The sequence below is a fragment of the Microtus oregoni genome, unplaced genomic scaffold (assembly GCF_018167655.1).
Source record: "Microtus oregoni isolate MIOR12 unplaced genomic scaffold, Mior012 000042F_ref0000377, whole genome shotgun sequence".
Taxonomy (NCBI): domain Eukaryota; kingdom Metazoa; phylum Chordata; class Mammalia; order Rodentia; family Cricetidae; genus Microtus; species Microtus oregoni.
Genome location: NW_024543209.1, coordinates 1,473,767 through 1,494,087, shown reverse-complemented (window position 1 = coordinate 1,494,087; position 20,321 = coordinate 1,473,767). Strand labels below are relative to the sequence as shown.

Here is a 20,321-nt window from a genome sequence, read left to right as displayed (position 1 = left end):
ATACAAGAGATGGAAGAGAGAATCTCAAGCCTAAAGATAATATAGGGAAATAGTCTCATCCGTTAAAGAAAACATTAAATCTAACAAAAGCTTAACCCAAAATATCCAGGAAATGTGGGACACCATGAAAAGGCCAAGTCTAAGAATAATAGGTATAGAAGAAAGAGAAGAATTTCAACCCAAAGCACAGAAAATATATTTAACAAAATCATAGAAGAAAATTTTCCCAACCTAAAGAAAGATATGCCTATGAAGATACAAGAAGCTTACAAAACACCAAATAGACTGGATCTAAAAAAAGTCCTCATGTCACATAATAATCAAAACACTAAACATACAGAGTAAAGAAAGAATATTAAGAGCTGCAAAGGAAAAAATAACATATAAAGGTAGGCCTATCAGAATTACACCCAATTTCTCATTGGAAACATTGAAAGCCAGAAGATCATGGTCAAGCATTATGCAGACATTAAGAGACCCTGGATGCCAGTCCAGACTACTATACCCAGCAAAACTTTCAGTCACCATAGAAGGACAAACAAGGTATTCCAACGCAAAACTAGATTTCACCAATACCTACCCAGAAACCCAGGCCTACACAAAATACTAGAAGGAAAACTCCAATCCAAGGAAGTTGGCTACACCAACAAAAACACAGACAATTGATGGTCTCATAGCAGCAAATCCCAAAGAAGGGAAAAATGCACAAATTAACATCACCAACAATGAAAACTAAATTAACAAGAGATAGATATCACTGGAAATTAATATCCCTTAATGTAAATGGACTCAACTCACCTATAAAAAGACACAGGCTAACAGATTGGATATGAAAACAGAATCCATCCTTCTTCTGCATACAAGAAACACATCTCAACCTCAGAGACAGACATCATCTCAGAGTAAAGGGTTGGGGAAAAAAATATACCAATCAAATGGACCTAAGAAGCAATTGGGTGTAGCTATCCTAATATCTAACAAAATAGATTTCAAGCTAAAACCAATCAAAAGAGACAAAGAAGGTCATTTCAGATTAGTCACAGGAAAAATCCATCAAGAGGAAATCTCAACAACCCTCAAGTGTTGACTTCATTCCTCTGATATTGAAAAAAGAGATTTGCACCAACCATTTTCTCCATCAGTTTGTAGAAAACCCTTTGAGAAACCCTCAAACCTCTTTAGACAACTGATCAGGGTACAAGGACCCAGGCAGCACTGACTGAGTATTGCTGAGTCCGGCCAGCACCGCTCACAATTAGGATCAAAATCTTCCCCCCTTCAGTCTGAATAAGTTCTCCTTCCACACTGGGGCAACTTTAATTGCTAATGCAAAGAGATTCTTCCCTGCAGTGGTCTGGTCAGCTCTGTGCAGGGGCGAATGTTAATCCCACCAGTTGAGAATAAGATCACTATCACAGTTTAAAATCAAATTTGAAGCAAGCTTCAATTCAATAATGACCATGTTGGTGGACTGTCTGGCCAAGTCCAAATCTGATTTCCAGGGAAATGATCCAAAGTGACGTTTTGCAGGGGCTTAAGAAGGCTTTAGAACCCATAATTCACCACATCCCACAGGTACCTCAGGGCAAGCACACACCTGATGTGTTTCCTTCCGGCACACCTCCTGCTTATGTCAAATTAGTGGCAAGAGTACATCCTGACATATTTCCTGCCTATGTGTGGCCAAGCACGTCCAGTGTAGATGGGCAAAGGAAACTTGTCTAGGGGAGTGAACATGAGCTTTCTGATCTCCATAAACAGCAGCCTCCAGCATTTCAGGAGCTGTCTGTCCTTGCTTAAGGGGCTTGCACAGCAGAAGCATTTTTGATTCGTGCATCTCTTAGGCACAATAATTAAGCTTTCAAATGTAACTTTGGCTGGCATATTACCCCCCTCGATTTGTATCCTGAGGCAAATCCATGACTATGTGATAGGTACCTGTTTACATTGGGGTCTAATAAACATCAGCTTGATGGTACTCAGACAGAAATTACCATTTAGTTAAGGCATCAGTTATATAAGAACCAACAGTAATTAGCAGAAGCAGAAAGATCAAAGGCAGGTAGGTAGAGGGGAGGGAGTCCACATCCTGAGTGAAGGAGCAAGTGCTTCCGTGTCATCACTGCAGAGGAGGGCAAATCGCTGGAGCCAAATGAAGTCAGAATCAAGAGACCCTGTTGGCCACCTTTCCTAGATGACATGTTAGCATATTCCAGTGTAGTGTGGCTGGCCTGGTGACATGAGCATGTCTGGAAGGGTTTCTATGAGATCTCTGGACTCTGAAGCTCATGCACTATTGCAGCAATTGCTGCAGGTGTTATTATTGCATGAATCTTATGCACTAGTGCTGCATCTACATGTGTTATTATTGCATGAAGCTTATGCACTATTGTTTTGTGCTACGGGTGTTATTGCATGAAGTTCATGCACTATTGCTTTGTGCTGCATGTGTTACTGCATTAAGCTCATACATTATCGTTGTGTGCTGTGGGTGTTATTGCAATTGCATGAAGATCCTGCACTGTCGCTGTGTGCATTATTGTAGTAAGCTCATGGACTGTTGCTGTGTGCTGCGGGTGTTATTGCATGAAGCTCTTGCACTGTTGCTATGTGCCCTGTGTGTCACTGCATGAAACACACTCACTGTTTCTGTGTGCTGCAGATGTTTTTGCATGAAACTCATGCACTGTTACTGCGTGCTGTAGGTGTTAGCGCATGAAGTTCATGCACTATTGCTGTGTGCTGCAGGTGTTATTGCATGAAACTCATGCACTGTTGCTATGTGCTGTAGGTGTTATTGCATGGTGTTTCTGTGTTGGTCAGAAGTCTCTCTGGGTTCTCAATGTGAGCACTGTACAATTCTCAGCACTTCTATGGAGATCTATGGCCAGTTTAGAGGACAAGGTGAGGGTGTCTGTGAGGGAGTGTATGAAGAGCCCCATGGAGGCACTGGGGACTCTGTGCATAGGTCTGTGAAGATTGCAGGGAACTCCAGAGGTGTGTGAAAGAGGGGGGCTGAGGGGGAACTTTGGGATTCTCTGTGTGGGTGTCACTAAATGTTCATGGGGGAGGGTCTAGGAGCGACTTCAGAGGTCTCTGTATGGGGAATGTGAAGGTCTGGACGGCATGTCTAAGGAGAACCTGGGTAGGCTCTATCAGAGTCTGCAAAGATGAATGTGGAGGGGCTGGGACAATGGGTCATCAGAAGCACTCGCTGAGAACCTGGGTTTGCTTCCTGGTACTTATATCAGGTGGCCCACTGCTGCCTGTAACTCCAGTCACAGGGATTTGAAGCCTCTGCAGACACTGCAGGTGTACAGGCCCGTACAGACAAGCAGGCACACACATACACTTAAGTTAGGAAAACGGTGCTGATGGGAGTCGCTGTGACTGCTCTTGGGGTTTGATGCATCCTTGTGTCCTTGTGGATGGGTCCTGGAACTCAAAGCCTGGCTGGAAGCTGAGGGAGGCCCAGGCTGCAGCCACATTTTGGACAAGTCCCTCCCCTGTGTGAAGCAGCCCTGTAGGATAAACTGCTCTCCTGCTGGTCTTGGGAAGGCAGGGCTGGAAGCCCAGAATGACTTGCTGTGTGACCCCAGGTCATGTTCTGATCATGTCCCCTCTCTGCCCCAAATTTAGTGGTAGAGCCATGTGTATGCATGAAGGTCGCCAGACTAGGAGTCCCGGAATTCCTCGGTCTAGCTTTCCCATCAATTAGTGACTCATCCCTCTGGAATTAAACGGGCAAAAACAGCAGAGTAGACAGCTCTGCTCTTAGGAAATAGTATTCCCTATTTGAAAGCTCTGTTTGCCTTCAGAAGTCTGGGATGAAGCTGGTCTCTCCAGGCTTGTGGTGGAGGCCATGAGCAAGGAACCCTGGAACGGTATCACAGGAAGGATGGCTCAGAGTTGGAGGTCTCATTGGTAGAGTTAGTGCCATGTCCTGTGAGAGCAGAGGTTTCCTGTCCATGGCAACCATGACTACACACACAGGCCTGAGCAGATGGAAAGGCAGGAGACCCCAGGCAGGGTGACACACTCTTCAAATGCCACCTTGTAGCCACCACACTGCAGGACTTGGGTTCAGTGTGGCACAAGGGGAGGCAAGGCAAAGACTGGGAGATTGACATTGCATTGTCACCCAGACAGAACTCAGGGGCTGTGGGGCTCAGATCCCTCAGGCTCGGAGAATGACATTACATTGTCACTCAGGCAGAGCTCAGGGGCTGTGGGGCTCAGCTCACACAGGCTCCATCAGGGAGAACAGGGGCTTCTCTCCTGTGGATTTATTGTCCCCAGGAAACCCATGAAACAGGAGTCTCCTTTTAGCTGAAGACAACCACACCTCAACATTCCTGAACCCTCCTGTGACATGTGAGGTACTGGCCTTCCTGTGTCTCTGCACACCCAGACCTTCACCTGCACAAATGTAGAACAAAGCCACCTTCTGCTGAGACAGAGGGCAGTTGTTACACAGTCTAATCTAGGATGCAGATGATTCTAGTTTCTGGCAAGAGTGTAGGCATTAGACCTGGGTCTGAACCTTATCTACAGGCTATAGTTTGGGGCTTCTCATTGTGCAGTAGCACAGGGCCTGGGAGAGAAGCGAGTGTGTGGAGCCTGACGACGAGGCAATAAAGAATGAGAGACTGGAATGAAGCAGCTTTAGGATGTGCGGGGGACAAGTGCCTGGAGAACAGGCAGCAGCCAGCAGCAGAGAGCAAATGCCACAGCAGCACCGGCTGCATCTCTGCTGCATGTTATCCTCTGAGCTCTTAGGTGGTGACAGCTGCTGTGAACTGGGGAACTGCCCTTCTACTTCATGCTATAGAGTTGACTCACCTGTGGCCCGGTGATAAGCTCTTGTGGTGGCTGCAGGGGACACAGAGGTGCAGTCCCCAGCCAGGGGCAGCTGGGATCAAGAGGCTGATGGGCAAAGTAGAAGAATCGAAGACCCAGATATTAATCCACAAACCTATGAACACCTGATTTTTGACAAAGGAGCTAAAATTATACAATGGAAGAAAGAAAGCATCTTTAACAAATGGTGCTGGCATAACTGGATGTCAACCCATAGAAGAATGAAAATAGATCCATATCTATCACCATGCACAAAACTCAAGTCCGAATGGATTAAAGACCTCAATATTAATCTGGGATGGTTGAAATGGAGGAAGGGTGGACATGGACAAAGGGAAGAAGATATCTTAATTAAAGGAGCCATTTTATGGTTGGCAAAAGACTTGGCTCTAGAGAAGTTCCCAGGTATCCAAAGGGATATCCCCAGCTAGGTCCTTGGACAGTAGAGAAGAGGGTACCTGAACTGGCCTTGTCCCATAGCCACCCTGATGAATATCTTGAATATCTCCATAGAACCTTCGTCTGGCGGTGGATGGAGATAGAGACAGAGACCCACATCAGAGCACTGGACTGAGCTCCCAAGGTCCAGTTGAAGAGCAGAAGGAGGGAGAAGATAAGTAAGGAAGTCAGGACCGTGAGGGGTTGGCCCACCCACTGAGACAGTGTGGCTGATTTAATGGGAGCTCACCAAGGCCAACTGGACTGGAACTGATAGAGCATGTGATCAAACCGGACTCTCTGAATGTGGCTGACAATAGGGGCTGGCTGAGAAGCCAATGATAATGGCACTGGGATTTGATTCTACTGCATGTAATGGCTTTTTGGAATCCTACTCTGTTTGGATGCACATCTTTCTAGACCTGGATGGAGTGGGGAGGGCCTTGGACCTCCCACACTGGGCAGGGTACCCTGCCCTCTCTTAGGACTGGAGGGGAGGGGGGAGCGGGAGGGAAAGGGGAGGAGGTGGAAATTTTGAATGATATTATTTAGAAAGCAAAAAAAATAAAATAAAATAAAAAATCTGTGGTTAAGTGTTGCCTGGACCACAGCAGGATCGGGGAAAGGCGAGCTGGGAGAGGAAGTAATCGACACAAGTTCCGCATGTGGGCGGGTTTATCTAACAGTGGCGGAAGAGGGCCAGGGCTCTGGGTCTCCGCGAGCAGGATGGCGCCGCAACTTGGCCCGCATGAGCTGCTGCACGTCTTCTCCTTCCTGGAGGCCCGCGACCTGCTGTGCGCGGCGCAGGTGAACAAGGTGAGGTCCGGTGGAGTCACCCCACCTCCGTGCTCCGCAGGCCCGGGGCCGCCCGGGGCCGCTCGGAGCATCCCCCCACCCCCTCAAGGGATTGGCTTTGCCGTGGCTCCCTTGTCCTGAGCTTACCCTTTGCCTTCTTGACCGCGCCCCTGCCCTGCTTGTCATCTGTCTCGCCCTCCATGCTTGGCTGTGTGCGTCCTCTATTAAATCACTATTAATGTAAGGTACTTGTTTTTCCCTGCCAGATTCATTACTGAACGGTGACAGAAAACATACTAAAATCTCCCTTCAATGTCTATCCCAAGTACCCAATGCATACCTTGAAATTTTAGCCTCTTCAATTAAGGAAGGCAGTGGTCGTAAGGTTAGATGCATCCTTGCTTGAACAGAGCACTTAGATTTTCAATTTCAGACCTGTTCAGTTTTAAAACCTTTACCCACAGAAAGTTGCCAATTCTGTTTATCCCAATCTGGTCAATTTCGCCAAAATCTTCAAAGTGCATGTGTGCGACTCTCCAGACATCCTCAAAGGACCCAGAGTTGACATCTGGCAGTGAAGCTGAAGGCCCCAGACCTCAGTGTGCAGATAGACATTGCCTAATTTTGTTTTCTTCTTTGAAGTTCTGGGGGGATGCACCTAGGGCATTGAGCTGGCCATGCACTCCACCAGCTGAGGGAGGGGCCTGTCTGTCACTGTTAGCTTTTAAAGCTGCTGTAGTTTGACAGTATCTCTGGCCACTTCTCTTTGCTATACTGTGATACTTCTGAGGGCCTGCATCTTTTTCCTCTGGATCTGTTGCCAAGACTTTGTGAGCCTGAGAACTTACCTCACATTGCCACAGTTTATAAGTCTTGTCTTCTACACTTTGTCCCTGCCACACCGTAGAGAGAAAATAGAGAGAAAATAGAGACTGTCTGCCTACAGCATCTGTTTAACATCTTGGTTTATCAATTGTGACAGCTGAAGTTATGTTTTAAGTTAAAATTACTGTGCTTGGGAGATCTATAAAACAAAACGCCTCTAGCCTGTGAGCCCCACTTGCCCAAGGACAGGTAACTTCCTGGAATGCTGGGGGCTGTTGTTCCTGATAACAAGCCACCATCTTCACATCAGTAGACAAGGTTGGTTGTCCCAACTGCACAGATGTGCTTGACCACAGGTACATAAGCAGGAAGTGAGTCAGGATGTATTCGTGCTCCTATTTAGACAAAGACAGAAGTATGTCGCCTTGTGGGTTTTTGCCTTTTTAAACCCCCATTTAATGTAATCTGGTGCCATTCACTGGAAATTCCAGACATGGGCCTGGCCAGTGTCCATCATTCTGGCCAGTATTTGATAAAGCTTACTTCGGATTTGGCTCAAAAAATTGTGGTGGTGATCTTCTTCTCACCCACTGGGATTAATGTAATACATAATGAAGGAATATATGATCTCTTCCTCTGAAAATGGGTTAGTTAATTTACCACATTACACATGAGGCCGCTTTCACCTTTTTTTTTTTTTAAGGTATTTTTTTTAAAGTCTCGTCGTCGTCTCCCATTTTTATCCCATGCCTCATCTACCCTTCAGTCTCAGGTGCCACTGAAAACAACAGGCACAGGTGTACCCTACGGCCACAGTTGGCTAAGGACCTGGCAGTGTCTGTGAAACACCAGGGTAAATTTGGTTTCCCATATGGAACTGATGTGGCCCAAAGCTACATTTAAAACTAAAACACAAGCAAAAGTGCCCATTTGCCAGCACAAGGTCTCTGGTGGGGAAGGAAGACAGGAGGTCCTCATCTCTCCCAGACAGGTCTCAGCCAGAGAGCACCTCACAGTTCCAAGTCTCTGAGGATAACTTTAAGTAGATATGGGAAATGACTGAGTTCCACTCCCATGTATGCTCATCAGGAAACTGAGTGTCACACAGTGACTTCTCTGAGGTGATGATGGAGTCTTGTGCAGGGCTGAGGTGAGTCCCCCGCTGTTTTTGCATAGTAGGCCGAGTTTGAAAGAAAAGTTCCTTCTGCCCTTTAGTATGGCCAACTTTTCCTGGTTCTGATCCACCCATACATTAAAGGAGGTCAGACATCACTATGAGTCTAACAGAAGGATTAAAGATGGTTAGCATTTGTTCTGTAGAGCACAGCACACATCACAGTCTCTGAGAACGGAGAACCCACCCAGCTGGTTTTGAATGGGAAGATGCGTAGATCTTTGCTTGGTTTGATTTTGCAAAATTACAACATCATTACTGAATAAAAAGATGCTTTTCTTTCTTTCTTTCTTTCTTTTTTTTTTTTTTTTGAGTTGGAGTCTCACAGTTCAGGCTGGCCTTGAACTAGCTGTGCAGCAGAGGGTGACCTTAAACTTATCATCCTGCCTCCACCTCCCAAGTGCTAAGATTACAGTCCTGAACAGCACACTCAGGCACCCTAAGCATCTTGCAGATAGCTCTGCAGAAAGAAGTGAGTACAGGGCTTGCATTGCACCTGCCCTGGAAGACTGTTCCCATCGGACCATCTTGGCAATTCTTAAGGCATCCCCATTGCTGCAGCTCCACATAAGAAATCTGAAATCCCTTCCCATCCTCACAGCAAGCAGAGAGATCTTGCTTACACACAGCTTGACCTTGCTCCTCCCCCAGTCAAAATGCTCAGGTAGCTGCTTCTCAGTATTTTTGCCTGGAGACTGTTGGGAGTTGGTTAAAGCCACCCAGACAGCAATTTTTCCCAGTTCTTCTGCAACCAAACTTAGGAAACTATCCTTTCATGTTTATGCATCATTTGCATATCCAGTGTGTTTCCTTACATTGATTTAGAACAACAGCCAGTCTTTGATTAGTCATTGTCTCTCTGAGCCCCCGGGCTCTGACTCATCAACCCCACTGAGTCTCTTCATTTTCATCATTTGGTGGTTTTTAATTGTCTGTTGCTTTCAATGCACTGTTGAGGTGTGTTGAATGTGGAAACTGGGTTGGTTTTGGTTTTTGTCCCCTCCATTGGGTTTGGCAAGCCAGGTGCTTAATAGTTATTGACTGAGCAGATGCTGTCTCTTCCTGTCCTTATCCTAGGTCTGGAACGAGGTTTCAGTGACCCAGGAACTGTGGAGGTAAGTGAAGGAAGAGCCAAGGGTCCTGCAAGGGAGAGACGCTCACTGGACGTGGTTTCCCAGTGCTGTGTTCACTTCTGCCTGTGTTGAGGACAGAGAAAGGATTATATCCCTGGTCCTTAGCCATGAGGAATCCTCTATGGTTAGTAGTGTAAGACTGTGTATTGGCAGGACTGCCAAACTCAACCAGCTGGATTCATTTCCCGCAGTTTCTGTCAGTAGAATCAAAGCACTTAAAACAAACAAACGAATGAATAAATGGATCCATTTCATAGCCAGGATGGCCTTGTGCTTACTTTGTAGCCTAGGCTAGCCTTGAGCTGCTAATCTTCCTGCATTACCCTCCTGAGTGCTGGGATTAGAATCTAAGATTGCATAAATCAGAATTATTTAAAATATTACATTTGCTTCTTTGGAACCTGTTATCTTTTATACTAAGATAAAACTAACGGGGAGAGGGGAATGGCACAACGCAGGCCTGGACCTTTTCTGCTGGCTGAACGTGGGGCCCACAGCCTTGGAAGTCAGGTCAGAGTTAGAGTTTCCACCCTTAATGGAGAACAGCTGCTCAGATGTGAAGCTTCCTCAGGACGGGGAGGGAGGCTTTGCTTTTATGTAGGATAACTAACACCTGGAATTCTTGGTCATCTCAAGGCTATCTTAGCGTCTAACGTCTTCAGCATCTTAGAACACTTCTTTTTGTTGCTTTTTCTTAGCTTTTATAACTCATATTGACTAGCAAGACACGCTCAGTCAGTTCTGAGGTGGACTTTCATTGGAATCCATTCTTCTGTCTACTCTTTGAAGACCTGACTTTTAAGCAGGTGTAGTTCATTTGGGGAAAGGCAGGACTTGCCAAGTATGTGACTCAGAGAAATTGTCCGAATGGATGAACTGACTGGTGCGGCTGCCAATGTATCAAAATCCAAGTTAGAATCTTTAAGGAAAGCACTAAAAAGTAACCAAAACTATGGTGCAAGAAATGACAGAGAAATTGAAACAGTACATTTGACCAAACTTAACACAAAATACGATAGTAATGAAATAGAGGGTGGAACACGTACAACAAGGAAGCATTAAAACAGCAAAGATATGATATACAGCCCAATGAAAAGGCAGAGCGACAGAATTGACGAAGAAAAATAGTCTGACGTCATGCTGTATGCATGAGATACACGTAGCTTTCTTTTTTTCTGTTACACGATTTGGGGATCAAATGCAGTGAGTACCAGTGTGCATGCTTGGCAAGCACTCTACGGCTGAGTGTGCCCCCATCTCCGAGACACACTTTGAATTAAAAGACAGATATGTTGACAGTAAGACCTTGGAAGGAGATATTCATGCAAACAGTAATGAGGAAGCTGAATGCCTAATGATGTCAGCCAGAGTCGACTGAGATCAGGCATAAGGATTTATGTTATCTGATGTAGAATGGTGGTGAGCGCTTTCCCCGGCGGGCCACCGTGAAGGGCGGGTTGTCATATAAAACGTACAGTGCGGTTGGCCTGCCGCCACTCATTTCCTGTTAACTCTGCCCCTGTTTGACAGAGGAGAGTTGAGGACTCCTTAGGGACAGTGAGTCCAGGGTTTCAAGCCCGGACAGAGGTAAGACCAGAATTCAAAGCTACGTCTCCTGGCGTCAGAAACCAGACTGCTATGCCCTGCCTAAGCTTGCATCTGTGTTTCAGGCAGCTGTGTCTGAGACGCTGGGCCTCCTGCAAAGCCTTCCCAGTGATCGTGGGCACCCAGACGTGGAGGCAGTACTACTTATGCCGGTCTGAGCTGGAGTTCCGTGTGGCATCTGGGCGACCACGGGACTTCACCAGCAAAGCTATTTCTGGGCACACAGGTATGAGCTGGCGGATCGTAGCTTTGTCCACTCCCACTGCCCACCCTCTTTCCGGCCAAATCTCAGGGATCTTGGCGTCTCAGCTACTGGCTTGGCTGGTGCTACTTGATAACATGTGGGTCCCGCTGGGTGCTACGTCGTCTGTGCTCTGTTATGGGAGGAAGGAATGAGCTGTTATCTCCTTTTCAGAGCAGACCAAAACACTCAAATAAAATAAGCCAAACCTCTAGTTATAACTGGGTTCTGCTCCCTGGAATTCTCACCCATCAGCTTGCATGGGTCTGAGCTACTACTCCCTGTCTCTTTCATGTACCCTCAGCAAGCACTCATTGTGTTCCTGGTACTGGAGAAGAGGACCAGTTGTGTATCAGGTCCGAGTCTGTCTATGCGTGTGCTCTCTTCCAGGAAAGATAGATCAGCTGGCCTACATCTCACCCCATGAGTACCGCTTTGATGAGAGGGCAAGGTCCGTGGTTTGCACTGTGTCTTCAGACTGTACCGTGCGTGCCTGGGATCTGCGTGAGGTGAACTGCTCCCTGGGGAGGGAAGGATCCCTACTGGGTTTGATTATCTTAATGCAGAGTAGGAGCCCAGTTTTGCAGATGAGAAATCTGAGCTCTGCCATCAGCTGTCACCAGTAGGGACATACTGATAATAAGCATGGGGGATGGCTTTGAAACTTGAGAGTAACCTATCTCATGTGACAGACGCATGCTTGGCTTCCTCTTGGAACCAGACTTTGCCAGTGGTGGCTGGGGCTGTTGTGCCCTGTGCCTGGGATGACAGCTGTTTTGTCGTTCCTCACATTTCCTGCAAGCCACTCAGTCAGGGGCCTCAGTGCTGGATCTCAGGCTGCACCCCAGACGGTTCTGCAAGCTTTTTGTCATCCCATGTGTGTGCACACCAAACTGGACAGCTTGCCTAGAATTCTAAACTTTTCTAGTGCTTATGCAGATGTAAAAAGTGAAGACTTTTAGAGTTTTGTTTTGGTTTGGTTTTTTGAGACAGGATCTCACTCTGTAGCCCAGGCTAGCCTAGAACTTTCAGGCTGCTCCTTCTGCTCATGCATGTGCACACACAGACACAGACACACATACGCACACACTAATGACCAAGTAAGTAAATTTTAAAAGAAGTTGAGGGTTGGGCTCTCCTTAGTTTGGGTTTTTCAAAAGAAAACAGAGTGCGTTTGCTGCCTGGGCCAGCAGTGCTTTCTTTAAACAACTAGATGGTGAACACTTTGCTCCTCTTAGGCCAGAACCTCTGTCCTAACTACTTAACTCTGCAGCTGTGACACAAAAGGAGCCACGGACAATGTGTGAACAGTGTAGTAGCACACTCCAGTAATATGTGGTTTCCTTAGATATTCTGTTTTTAAACCAGATACGAAAAATGTGCAGTGGCCTGTATGCCTGCAGGCAGGTCATGGTGTACGAAACCTTAAATTAGCATTCCATTGTTTGCAGTGTGGGACACCTCAGACGGCCAACAGCCCTTCCCGCCATTTGGCCTGGCTTCCCAACCTTCCTAACGTTCACGAGCAGCTATAGTTTCTTCCTTAAAGATTCAGTTTCTAACGCTGGTGCTGTGTTGCATTGAAACTTGCACAGTATTTACATGTGCTCTTTGAAGGAGATCAAGGGTGTGGCCTACATCCAGCTTCTTTGTGTGTTTTTGTGCCTTAAAAACTCCTGAAACAAAAATGGCAGGCTGGAACTGTGGCTCAGTGGGACAGCATTTGCCTGGTCATGTATGTGGCTCGGGGTTCAATTCCTAGTCTTAGAGTAGAGGTTAAAGCCACTTTACTTTAAATAAACAACAGAAACCTAGTTATTTAAATTACAAACAATTTCTATCCCTTTCTCGAATCCTTCAAGTTAACAGTGTTAACGATTTGGCCTTTCTCCTGCCTTTATCTTTGGCTTTTGATACAAGGCTGGATTTTGCCCTATAGCTCGCAGGCCTTAGATACCATGCCTTTTTTTTTCTGCTTGTTTTTATAATGTGCATCCTTCCACATCCAGATATAGGATTTTTCTGAAGGTTTGCTCTGTGTCTGTGAGGTCATGGAGGTCAGAAGAGGGTGTCAGATCCTTGAGAGCAGCCCAGGACCCCAGTTCATCAGATGGTATCAGCTCAGTTAATCTAGAAAACCCCTCACGCACCACAGAGATTTGTTTCCTAGGTGATCCTAGAGCCATTTCCAGGTCCATCACAGCCTTTTTACCCGTGCTCCGTGTGTGCTGTGGAGCCTGGTATAGTCGGCTCGGGTAAGCCTGCGCTGACTGATGAAGTAATACGTATCTGTGAAATCGACAGGGCCCCTGTATCAGTCAGTTATGCTAACTTTGTTGTCCCCAGGGCACAGAGATCTGGTCCAGCCCTGTGCAGCCTGCTCCTCTGGTGAGTTTGGTGGCCTATCCTTCGCTGCAGCTGGTTGTCACACTGGACAGACAGGGTTTGATCACCGGGTGGAAAGCAGAGACCGGATCTGAGTGGGCCTCGTTCCGCCTACCAACCTTCTGTTCTTCCATGGAGGCCTGTGGTCACCCAGAGGGCCCCTACCTGATGGTGAGTGACCCTGCTCTCAGGAGCCCCTCAGGGCCTAACCACCTCTTGGTTAAAGCCACGATGGTGGGAGGAGTCTGGATCCCGCTTCATAGCAGACCCTGCCTTTCTGGCTCCTCCTTGCCCACCACAGGGAACGCAGGCTCCTCTGTCCTTCTTCTGCATAGCCTCAGCCTCTCCTGCGGTGGTGGGAGCCTGCTGTGTGGAGTTCTTATGGTTTTGTGGCCACATGGCCTTGCTTTCTTCTCTATGCAGCTTTTCTCAACACCTTCATTCTTAGTTGGCTTGTGACTGTCAGGTGGGGCTGACTTCACCACATACTTTAGTGCCTACACTGAGCTTCCCGACACTTCTAGCTTGACAGTGTCTGTCCTTACTGAAGCCTCTACAGCTGGCCTCAGGGGCTCTCACCTTGGGGTTGTCGCAGGTTAAATTCAGGCTCCTTGACTTGGGTTTGCACTCTGCTCTCAGGACCCCAGGGCAGCACCAAAGACCCCAGGGCAGCACCATTTTAAATGGGTTCTTTCAAACCACAGCCCCTGGGCAATGCCCTCTGCATCATATAGTGACGTGGTGAGAGTCTTCTCCAGTATTGATTATCCACTGGCGAAATCACACTGTCACCCAGACCTGGAGCTGGGTGTGAGGGTTGTGGACTTGTCCTGAGAATAAGATAGGTAGCCCTGTCACCAGATGAGGCCTGGCTTACTTTCAACGAGGTTTCGGCTTACACGCACACAGGTATGTAGGCACTCCGGCACACACACACAGACACACACACACAGCCATGGTTGGAGCTGGTTCTTTTTGGTGTCAGCTGTTCGTCTTCCTCCACACTCTCAGCTGGTGCCACCACCTTTTTGAAGTTGATGTCTTCCTATTCTGACTCTCATCCTTCAGGCCAGTCTGGACAGGCCCCTTACCCAGAAGTCTTAAAATGTTTATTTTTCTGCATGTTAGGTGGGGATGTGCTTGGAACTAGTTTCCAGAGCTTTCTGGTTATTTTCATTTTATGAAAAATTTTAAATAGGCTTACCCTTTAACCTAGTAATTCTAATTTTAGGCATCCCCCTGAATGTAAGCCTGCATGTGTGTATAGGGTCTAGCTGGGAGCACCCAGTGCAGCAGTAATTGTGGTGACATTTGCACTCCTGGCAGCTCTTCCCAAATTAGTAAACATTTTCATTTGACTTTTAAAAGTGCCATCAGAGTGAGAGGAATCATTTTCAATGTAAAACACACAGGCAAGCTGCTGCTGTCACTGACAGGAAGGGCAGTTGAGGGTCACATGCCAAGCTCCTGCAGGAGACTCACATTGCTGTGGGCTGTGCCCACCCTTCAGTGGGGGGAGGCACAGCTCCTGTAGAAGATGGTGGTACTCCCCACTGTTACTTGCTTTCTGTTCCAGGTAGCCTGTGCTGAAGGGAACCTCTACACTCTGACAGTTCCTCAGCTGCAAGTGCTCTCCAAAGTGGCAACATTTCCTCACACCTCCGTGAGCCTCACGTGCTCACCTGACCAACAGTGGGTGTTTGTGCTGGCACAAGGACCAGACATAGGCCCGAAGGTCAGTGCCTGGTGACCCCTATTCCTGGTCAACCCAATGCAGTTGGAGGTTGTTCTGGAATCGTATTTTAAGATGTGTTACATTTGCTTATGCTGTGGAACATTTGTTTTATGATGCAAAGATGTGTTGTTGCATTCTTTTATGTTGTATCTGTTTAACTCTGTGAAGCTGTGTTTCTTTGCCTGTCTAAAATACCTGATTGGTTTAATAAGGAGCCAAATGGCCAATGGCAAGGCAGGAGGAAGGATAGGCGGAGCTAGCAGGCAGAGAAAATGAGTAGGAGGAAAAATCTGGGAAGAGAGGAGATCCAGGAGCAAGAAAAGAAGGGGTCAGACACCCAGCCACACAGTCACACAGCCACCAGCTACACAATCACACAGCCACCAGCTACACAATCACACAGCCACCCAGCCACCAGCTACATAGTCAGACAGCCACACAGTCACCAGCTACATACCCACAGCCACTCAGTCACACAGCCACACAGCCACCAGCTACATACCCACAGCCACACAGTCACACAGTCACACAATCACACAGCCACCAGCTACACAATCACACAGCCACCAGCTACACAGCCACACAGCCACACAGCCACACAGTCACCAGCTACATACCCACAGCCACACAGTCACCAGCTACACAGTCACACAGCCACTCAGTCACACAGCTACACAGCCACCAGCTACACGGCCACCCAGCCACCCAGCTAGACATGGAATAAGAAGGGAAGAAAAAATATACAGAAATAGAGAAAGATAAAAGCCCAAGAAGCAAAAGGTAAATGGGATGATTTAAGTTAAGAAAAACTGGCAAGAAACAAGGTAAGCTAAGGCCGGGCATTCATAAGTAAGAATAAGCCTCCATGTGATTTATTTTGGGAGCTTGGTGGCGGGCCCCCCAAAAAGTAAAAGAGGAAACAACAACAACAGGAGGTTGCTAGAGAGCCTGGACCCCGAGACTGTAAGACTAGGTTCTCAGGCCATCGCTACAGGGCCAGGCCCTGTAGCCAGACGGGAGTGTGCCTCTCTCTTACTGGAAAGGCCAGCTCTCGATGGGGAGGGCAAAGTCAGTTCCTTATAATCTGGGCTTGAGCATCTCCACCAGCATGCTCCTCTAAAGAGCTGTCTGGTGTGCTGAGGATGGTGTGAAGACAACGGTGAGCAGGGAGGCCCAGTCCAGACGACAGCATATGATGTGTATGTGTGTGGGGGGGTGTTCTCTGCCTTCAGCACTGTGGTCAGGAGGAGTGCCCTACAAGTCACAAGATCCTGACCATGACCTGGTTCATAGGCACAGAGACGTCCAGTCATTTGCCAGAGGCGCAGCCCTTATTGAATGCCAGGACCTAAACTGAAATTTCTGTTAGGCCACAGAAATAAGAGCTAGTGGTAGCCGGGGAAGCAGGTCGTTAGAGAATAGCACTTGAGTGCAGAGGACGTGGGATGCATAGAAAGGGGACCTAAAAATGACTTTGACTGCCCTGTCAGGCCCCGTATATAGGGTGTGGGTATGTGGGCAGCCAGCTGCTGAAGACAGTCCTGCCAGAGGCTGGAGCTAGCTTGGGGCTGGAGGGCTTTGGGATCTCTCGGGCCCCTCACCCTCTGTGACCATAAAGGGTTGTTTCCCCAGGTGTTCTACACTCAGTCCTTGCTCCACCCATCAGAAGACGGGCTTCCTGACTCCACCACCCTCCCTGTCAGACTGAGTTGCAGGGCCTGCTGGGCTCCGGATGAGGAAGCCAGGCTGATAGTGATGCACAGAGATGACAGTGGCATGCATTTGGTCATCACTACCTTCAGTTTAAAGGCCAGCAAGTCCAGGGACAGAGTGAGCATCCTAGGTAAGGCCCCTGTGCTGGCCACAGCCTGCAGTTCGGTGCTTCAGGACAGGTTTCTCGCAGTCCCTCGAGGGCATCTTCTCTCCCCTTTCAGGGAGGTGGAAGCAGAGTATCCTAGAAGCTTTACTGTGGGATTTCATGTCCTGAGTGGTGGGGTGCTTACCACATGTTGGTCCCTGTGTGGTCCAGGGCTTTAGGTGTAAATTCCATGCCCATGGCCCCCTCCTGTGAGGGTGGCAGCACCCCAGCATTTTGCTGCTGCTGGACTGGGATTGGCACCAGAGCAGGAGCAGAGCTTTCCTAACTGCAGAGCCGCGTTCTTCTCACTGCACGGCACCATCGGGCGAGGCACATACCCATGCCTGAAGAGCCACCTGTGTGTTTTTATTCTCCCCAGCACAACAGCTGGCCAGCTTCCTCCTGCCAGACACTATGTCTCCGCACCTCATGCAGGCCCACGGCTCCCAAGTGATCCTGCTGGCCTCCCGGTCAGAGCTGATGCTGTTCACCATAGACGGTGTGCATCTGATAGCCTTCCAGGACCACCAGAGGCCCATCACATCCATATGGGTGGTGAGTGTACCATCTTCTACCCGAGGCATGCTTTCCAGTCTTGGGCATCCACAGCCATGCCTCATTTGACTTCATCCCAAGGATCCGCACCGAGTTGTCACCTCGTCCTTGGACCTGTCTTTGCGTGTCTATGTGTGGAATAAGAAGAACACATTTCCCGTCCTCAAGAGCTGTTATCATTTGCTTGGGGGATCTCTCAGATGGGCCAGGTAATTGGCTGTCCTCCTGCCCTGTGTCTGTAAAGTGTAAAGCAATTGGTTTTCTTTCTTTTGGAATGAGTCTTGCCCAGGCTAGCCTTGAACTTCCAGAATCCAGTGACCCTCCCACCTCATTCTGCTAAATAGCTGAGACCAGATGTGCACATCACATCTGCTCAAAGGAAGGATCCTAAAGGAAAGGTTGAAGAGAGTGTGAGTAAGTCCATCCTCAGATGAGCCACTGTGAACACCCTGCTTCTGTTTCTGCTGGCAGGCAAAAAGCCACAAGGCAGATTTCCAGCTCTTACTGTGCGCTGTATGTTGTCTCCTGTGCTGTATAAAACCAGCCTGTGTTGGCATCGCCCACACTTTGCAAATTTAGATTCTCTGTGCATGGTCCACAAAGAACATGTGGCCAGACCATGATTTAGACCTTGAAAAGGCCTTGTGAGAAACAGTCGGTCCTGGGAGCTCTTATGGGCACACGCCTTTGACCACCTATGGGTTTCTGGTAGAGATGCGCTTAGTATAACAATGGCATGTCTGGGCCATTTCCCCTGATGTTTCTCACCACACGAGAATCACTGTGATGCCCAGCACTGCCAGGCGGGACCTGACACGGCCTTCCCACCTCAGAATGGGATAGCATTTTCCTTCTGAGCCTAGAGAAAACAGGGTACCAGTGAGCCGCATAGGGTTGCAAAAATGAGGTCGGACTCCATCCCCATATGAAATCTTTTCTGCTTAAACATTTGCCTTTATCCCAAGGTTAACTCATGGCATGTCCTTCCTCGTTGTAGTGGGTTTACTCATGTGAAAAGTGACAGCATGAGCATTGCTGGGGTTGAAGCCAGAAGCAACGGAACAAGTATCCTGAGGTCGTACTGCTACAAGGTCCAGCTTAGCTAGACCCCCACCAGTTGAAGATGCTCTTGCTTTGTGTGCAAACTCCTTACCAAAGATGCTGTCAACTTTGGGAAACGGACTGGTAAGGTGACTATTGTATGATCGCAACGAGCCCATGAAGTATTTTCTCCTGTCTTGTGTTTCATTGTCTTGCTCAGAGGAACAAAGGAGAGTAAGCAGCCATCTTCAGCCGGGCTTGCAGGTGCCTGAGGGTTCTGGTCCCAGACAGCGTGGACTGTGGCAGTGCTAAAGAACCTGCTTGCTTACCGGGTCAGGACTGCAGCAGGGTTGTTCTTGTTCACCAAAATATAATTAAAAGAGTTTTACCTGCCTGTCTTGTGTTATGTACTGTAGACACACATTCATGCATAGACTCTGCTGTCACTGAGATGCTGTAAGACCGTCTCAGCAAGTCAAGGGTACCAAAACTAAGAAAAAGAAAAAACAGAATGAAGATGACGGCTTTGGAGTTGGCCAGCCCGGGGCCCTGGCTGGGTTGCGACAGCCACCCCCAGATGGTAGAAGTCAGGAGAGCATCACACTGTCAAAGAGAAGACTGGAGAGCTAGGATGGAGCAAGGTAGGATGGTGAGGAGACAGGCAGGCCTGCTCATTCCTGACTCTCGGTGTCCTTAGCATGTCCCTTAGGTCTATCCTCTGCTGCTACTGAGCAGGTACCAGCCACCTCCATGGAGAGCAATTCCCAGCTGCTCCTGAGGGAGATTCAGGGGATTGTGTGTGTGCACAGATGTATGCCCGTGCTTTTGTGAGATGCTGTCTTTGAGTCACAGATCCACACATAGATGTCTTCAGTTTCAGGAGGTTCCTCCCACTAAGATTCATGTAATGGGAATTTTTCTATCTTGAGGAATTTTTCCTTACGTTTGAAGAATAAGGACAGGAATGTCAGACTGCTTTGCCCAGTATCTGAATGCACCCTGCTTATTACACTAAACCTTTAGCAACAATGTCTAGATCCCAGAGATGACCAGGATGGATGAAGAGGTGTTGGAGAGGGGGAAAGATGGAGGAGCAAAGAGGTTCTTTTGTTGTTGTAGTTGTTGTTTTGTTTGTGTGTTTTTCTCTTTGTCTTTGTTTTATTTTGGTTTGGTTTGATTTTTTTTTTAATTTTTGTTTTGGGGGACCACTGCAGGTGGGAGGGGGAGGATATGGAGGGACTGGGAGGTGAGTGGTATTGGGTAGCAAAATGTGAAATTTCCAAAGATTCAATAAAGAAATTATGTTAAAGCAAACAAACAAACAAAAAAAAGAGTGTCTGTCCTTGGAGCTGTCAGTGGAAAGAGTCCTCACCTAGCTCCACTCAGGTCTACATGATACTCTAAGGCTCATGGCCTAAGGATGAGGATAAGCAGGACTGAGCCATCCCTAGATGGCATTAGGGAATGGGATGGGGATCAAAGAGAAATAGAAACCAGCAGGTACAAAAACCACGGCCCAGCAAGGAAGATGACTGTTGTGTTCCAAAGATGATGGGAAGGTTGAGGCCAGCAGAGATGCTGGCGTTCTACTGGAGACCTCATGGGCATGTTCCATGTACAGGTCCTCTTAAGGGCAGCATCCTCAGGACACAGAAGCTCCGTTAAGTCCTCTCCTT

General features: G+C 47.9%; 1 protein-coding gene across 1 annotated transcript; it reads left to right on the top strand.

The window, feature by feature from the left end:
- The first annotated feature begins 5,984 nt into the window (after nt 1-5,984).
- Nucleotides 5,985-19,792, top strand: LOC121434025 (F-box/WD repeat-containing protein 12-like). The gene is made up of 10 exons (XM_041632773.1): nt 5,985-6,114; nt 9,170-9,207; nt 10,896-11,056; nt 11,462-11,580; nt 13,418-13,627; nt 15,033-15,191; nt 16,824-17,034; nt 17,429-17,604; nt 17,686-17,813; nt 18,602-19,792. Exons 1-10 carry the CDS (start codon nt 6,025-6,027, stop codon nt 18,708-18,710), a joined length of 1,401 nt encoding a protein of 466 aa, XP_041488707.1. The 5' UTR covers nt 5,985-6,024; the 3' UTR covers nt 18,711-19,792.
- Nucleotides 19,793-20,321: the final 529 nt, after the last annotated feature.

Excerpts from the sequence above, each read along its gene's own strand:
- LOC121434025 (XM_041632773.1), top strand. The coding sequence starts at position 6,025 with ATGGCGCCGCAACTTGGCCCGCATGAGCTGCTGCACGTCTTCTCCTTC. Across the intron at positions 11,057-11,461 it reads AGCTATTTCTGGGCACACAG|GAAAGATAGATCAGCTGGCC; the intron begins GTATGAGCTGGC and ends GCTCTCTTCCAG. Across the intron at positions 11,581-13,417 it reads GTGCCTGGGATCTGCGTGAG|GGCACAGAGATCTGGTCCAG; the intron begins GTGAACTGCTCC and ends TGTTGTCCCCAG.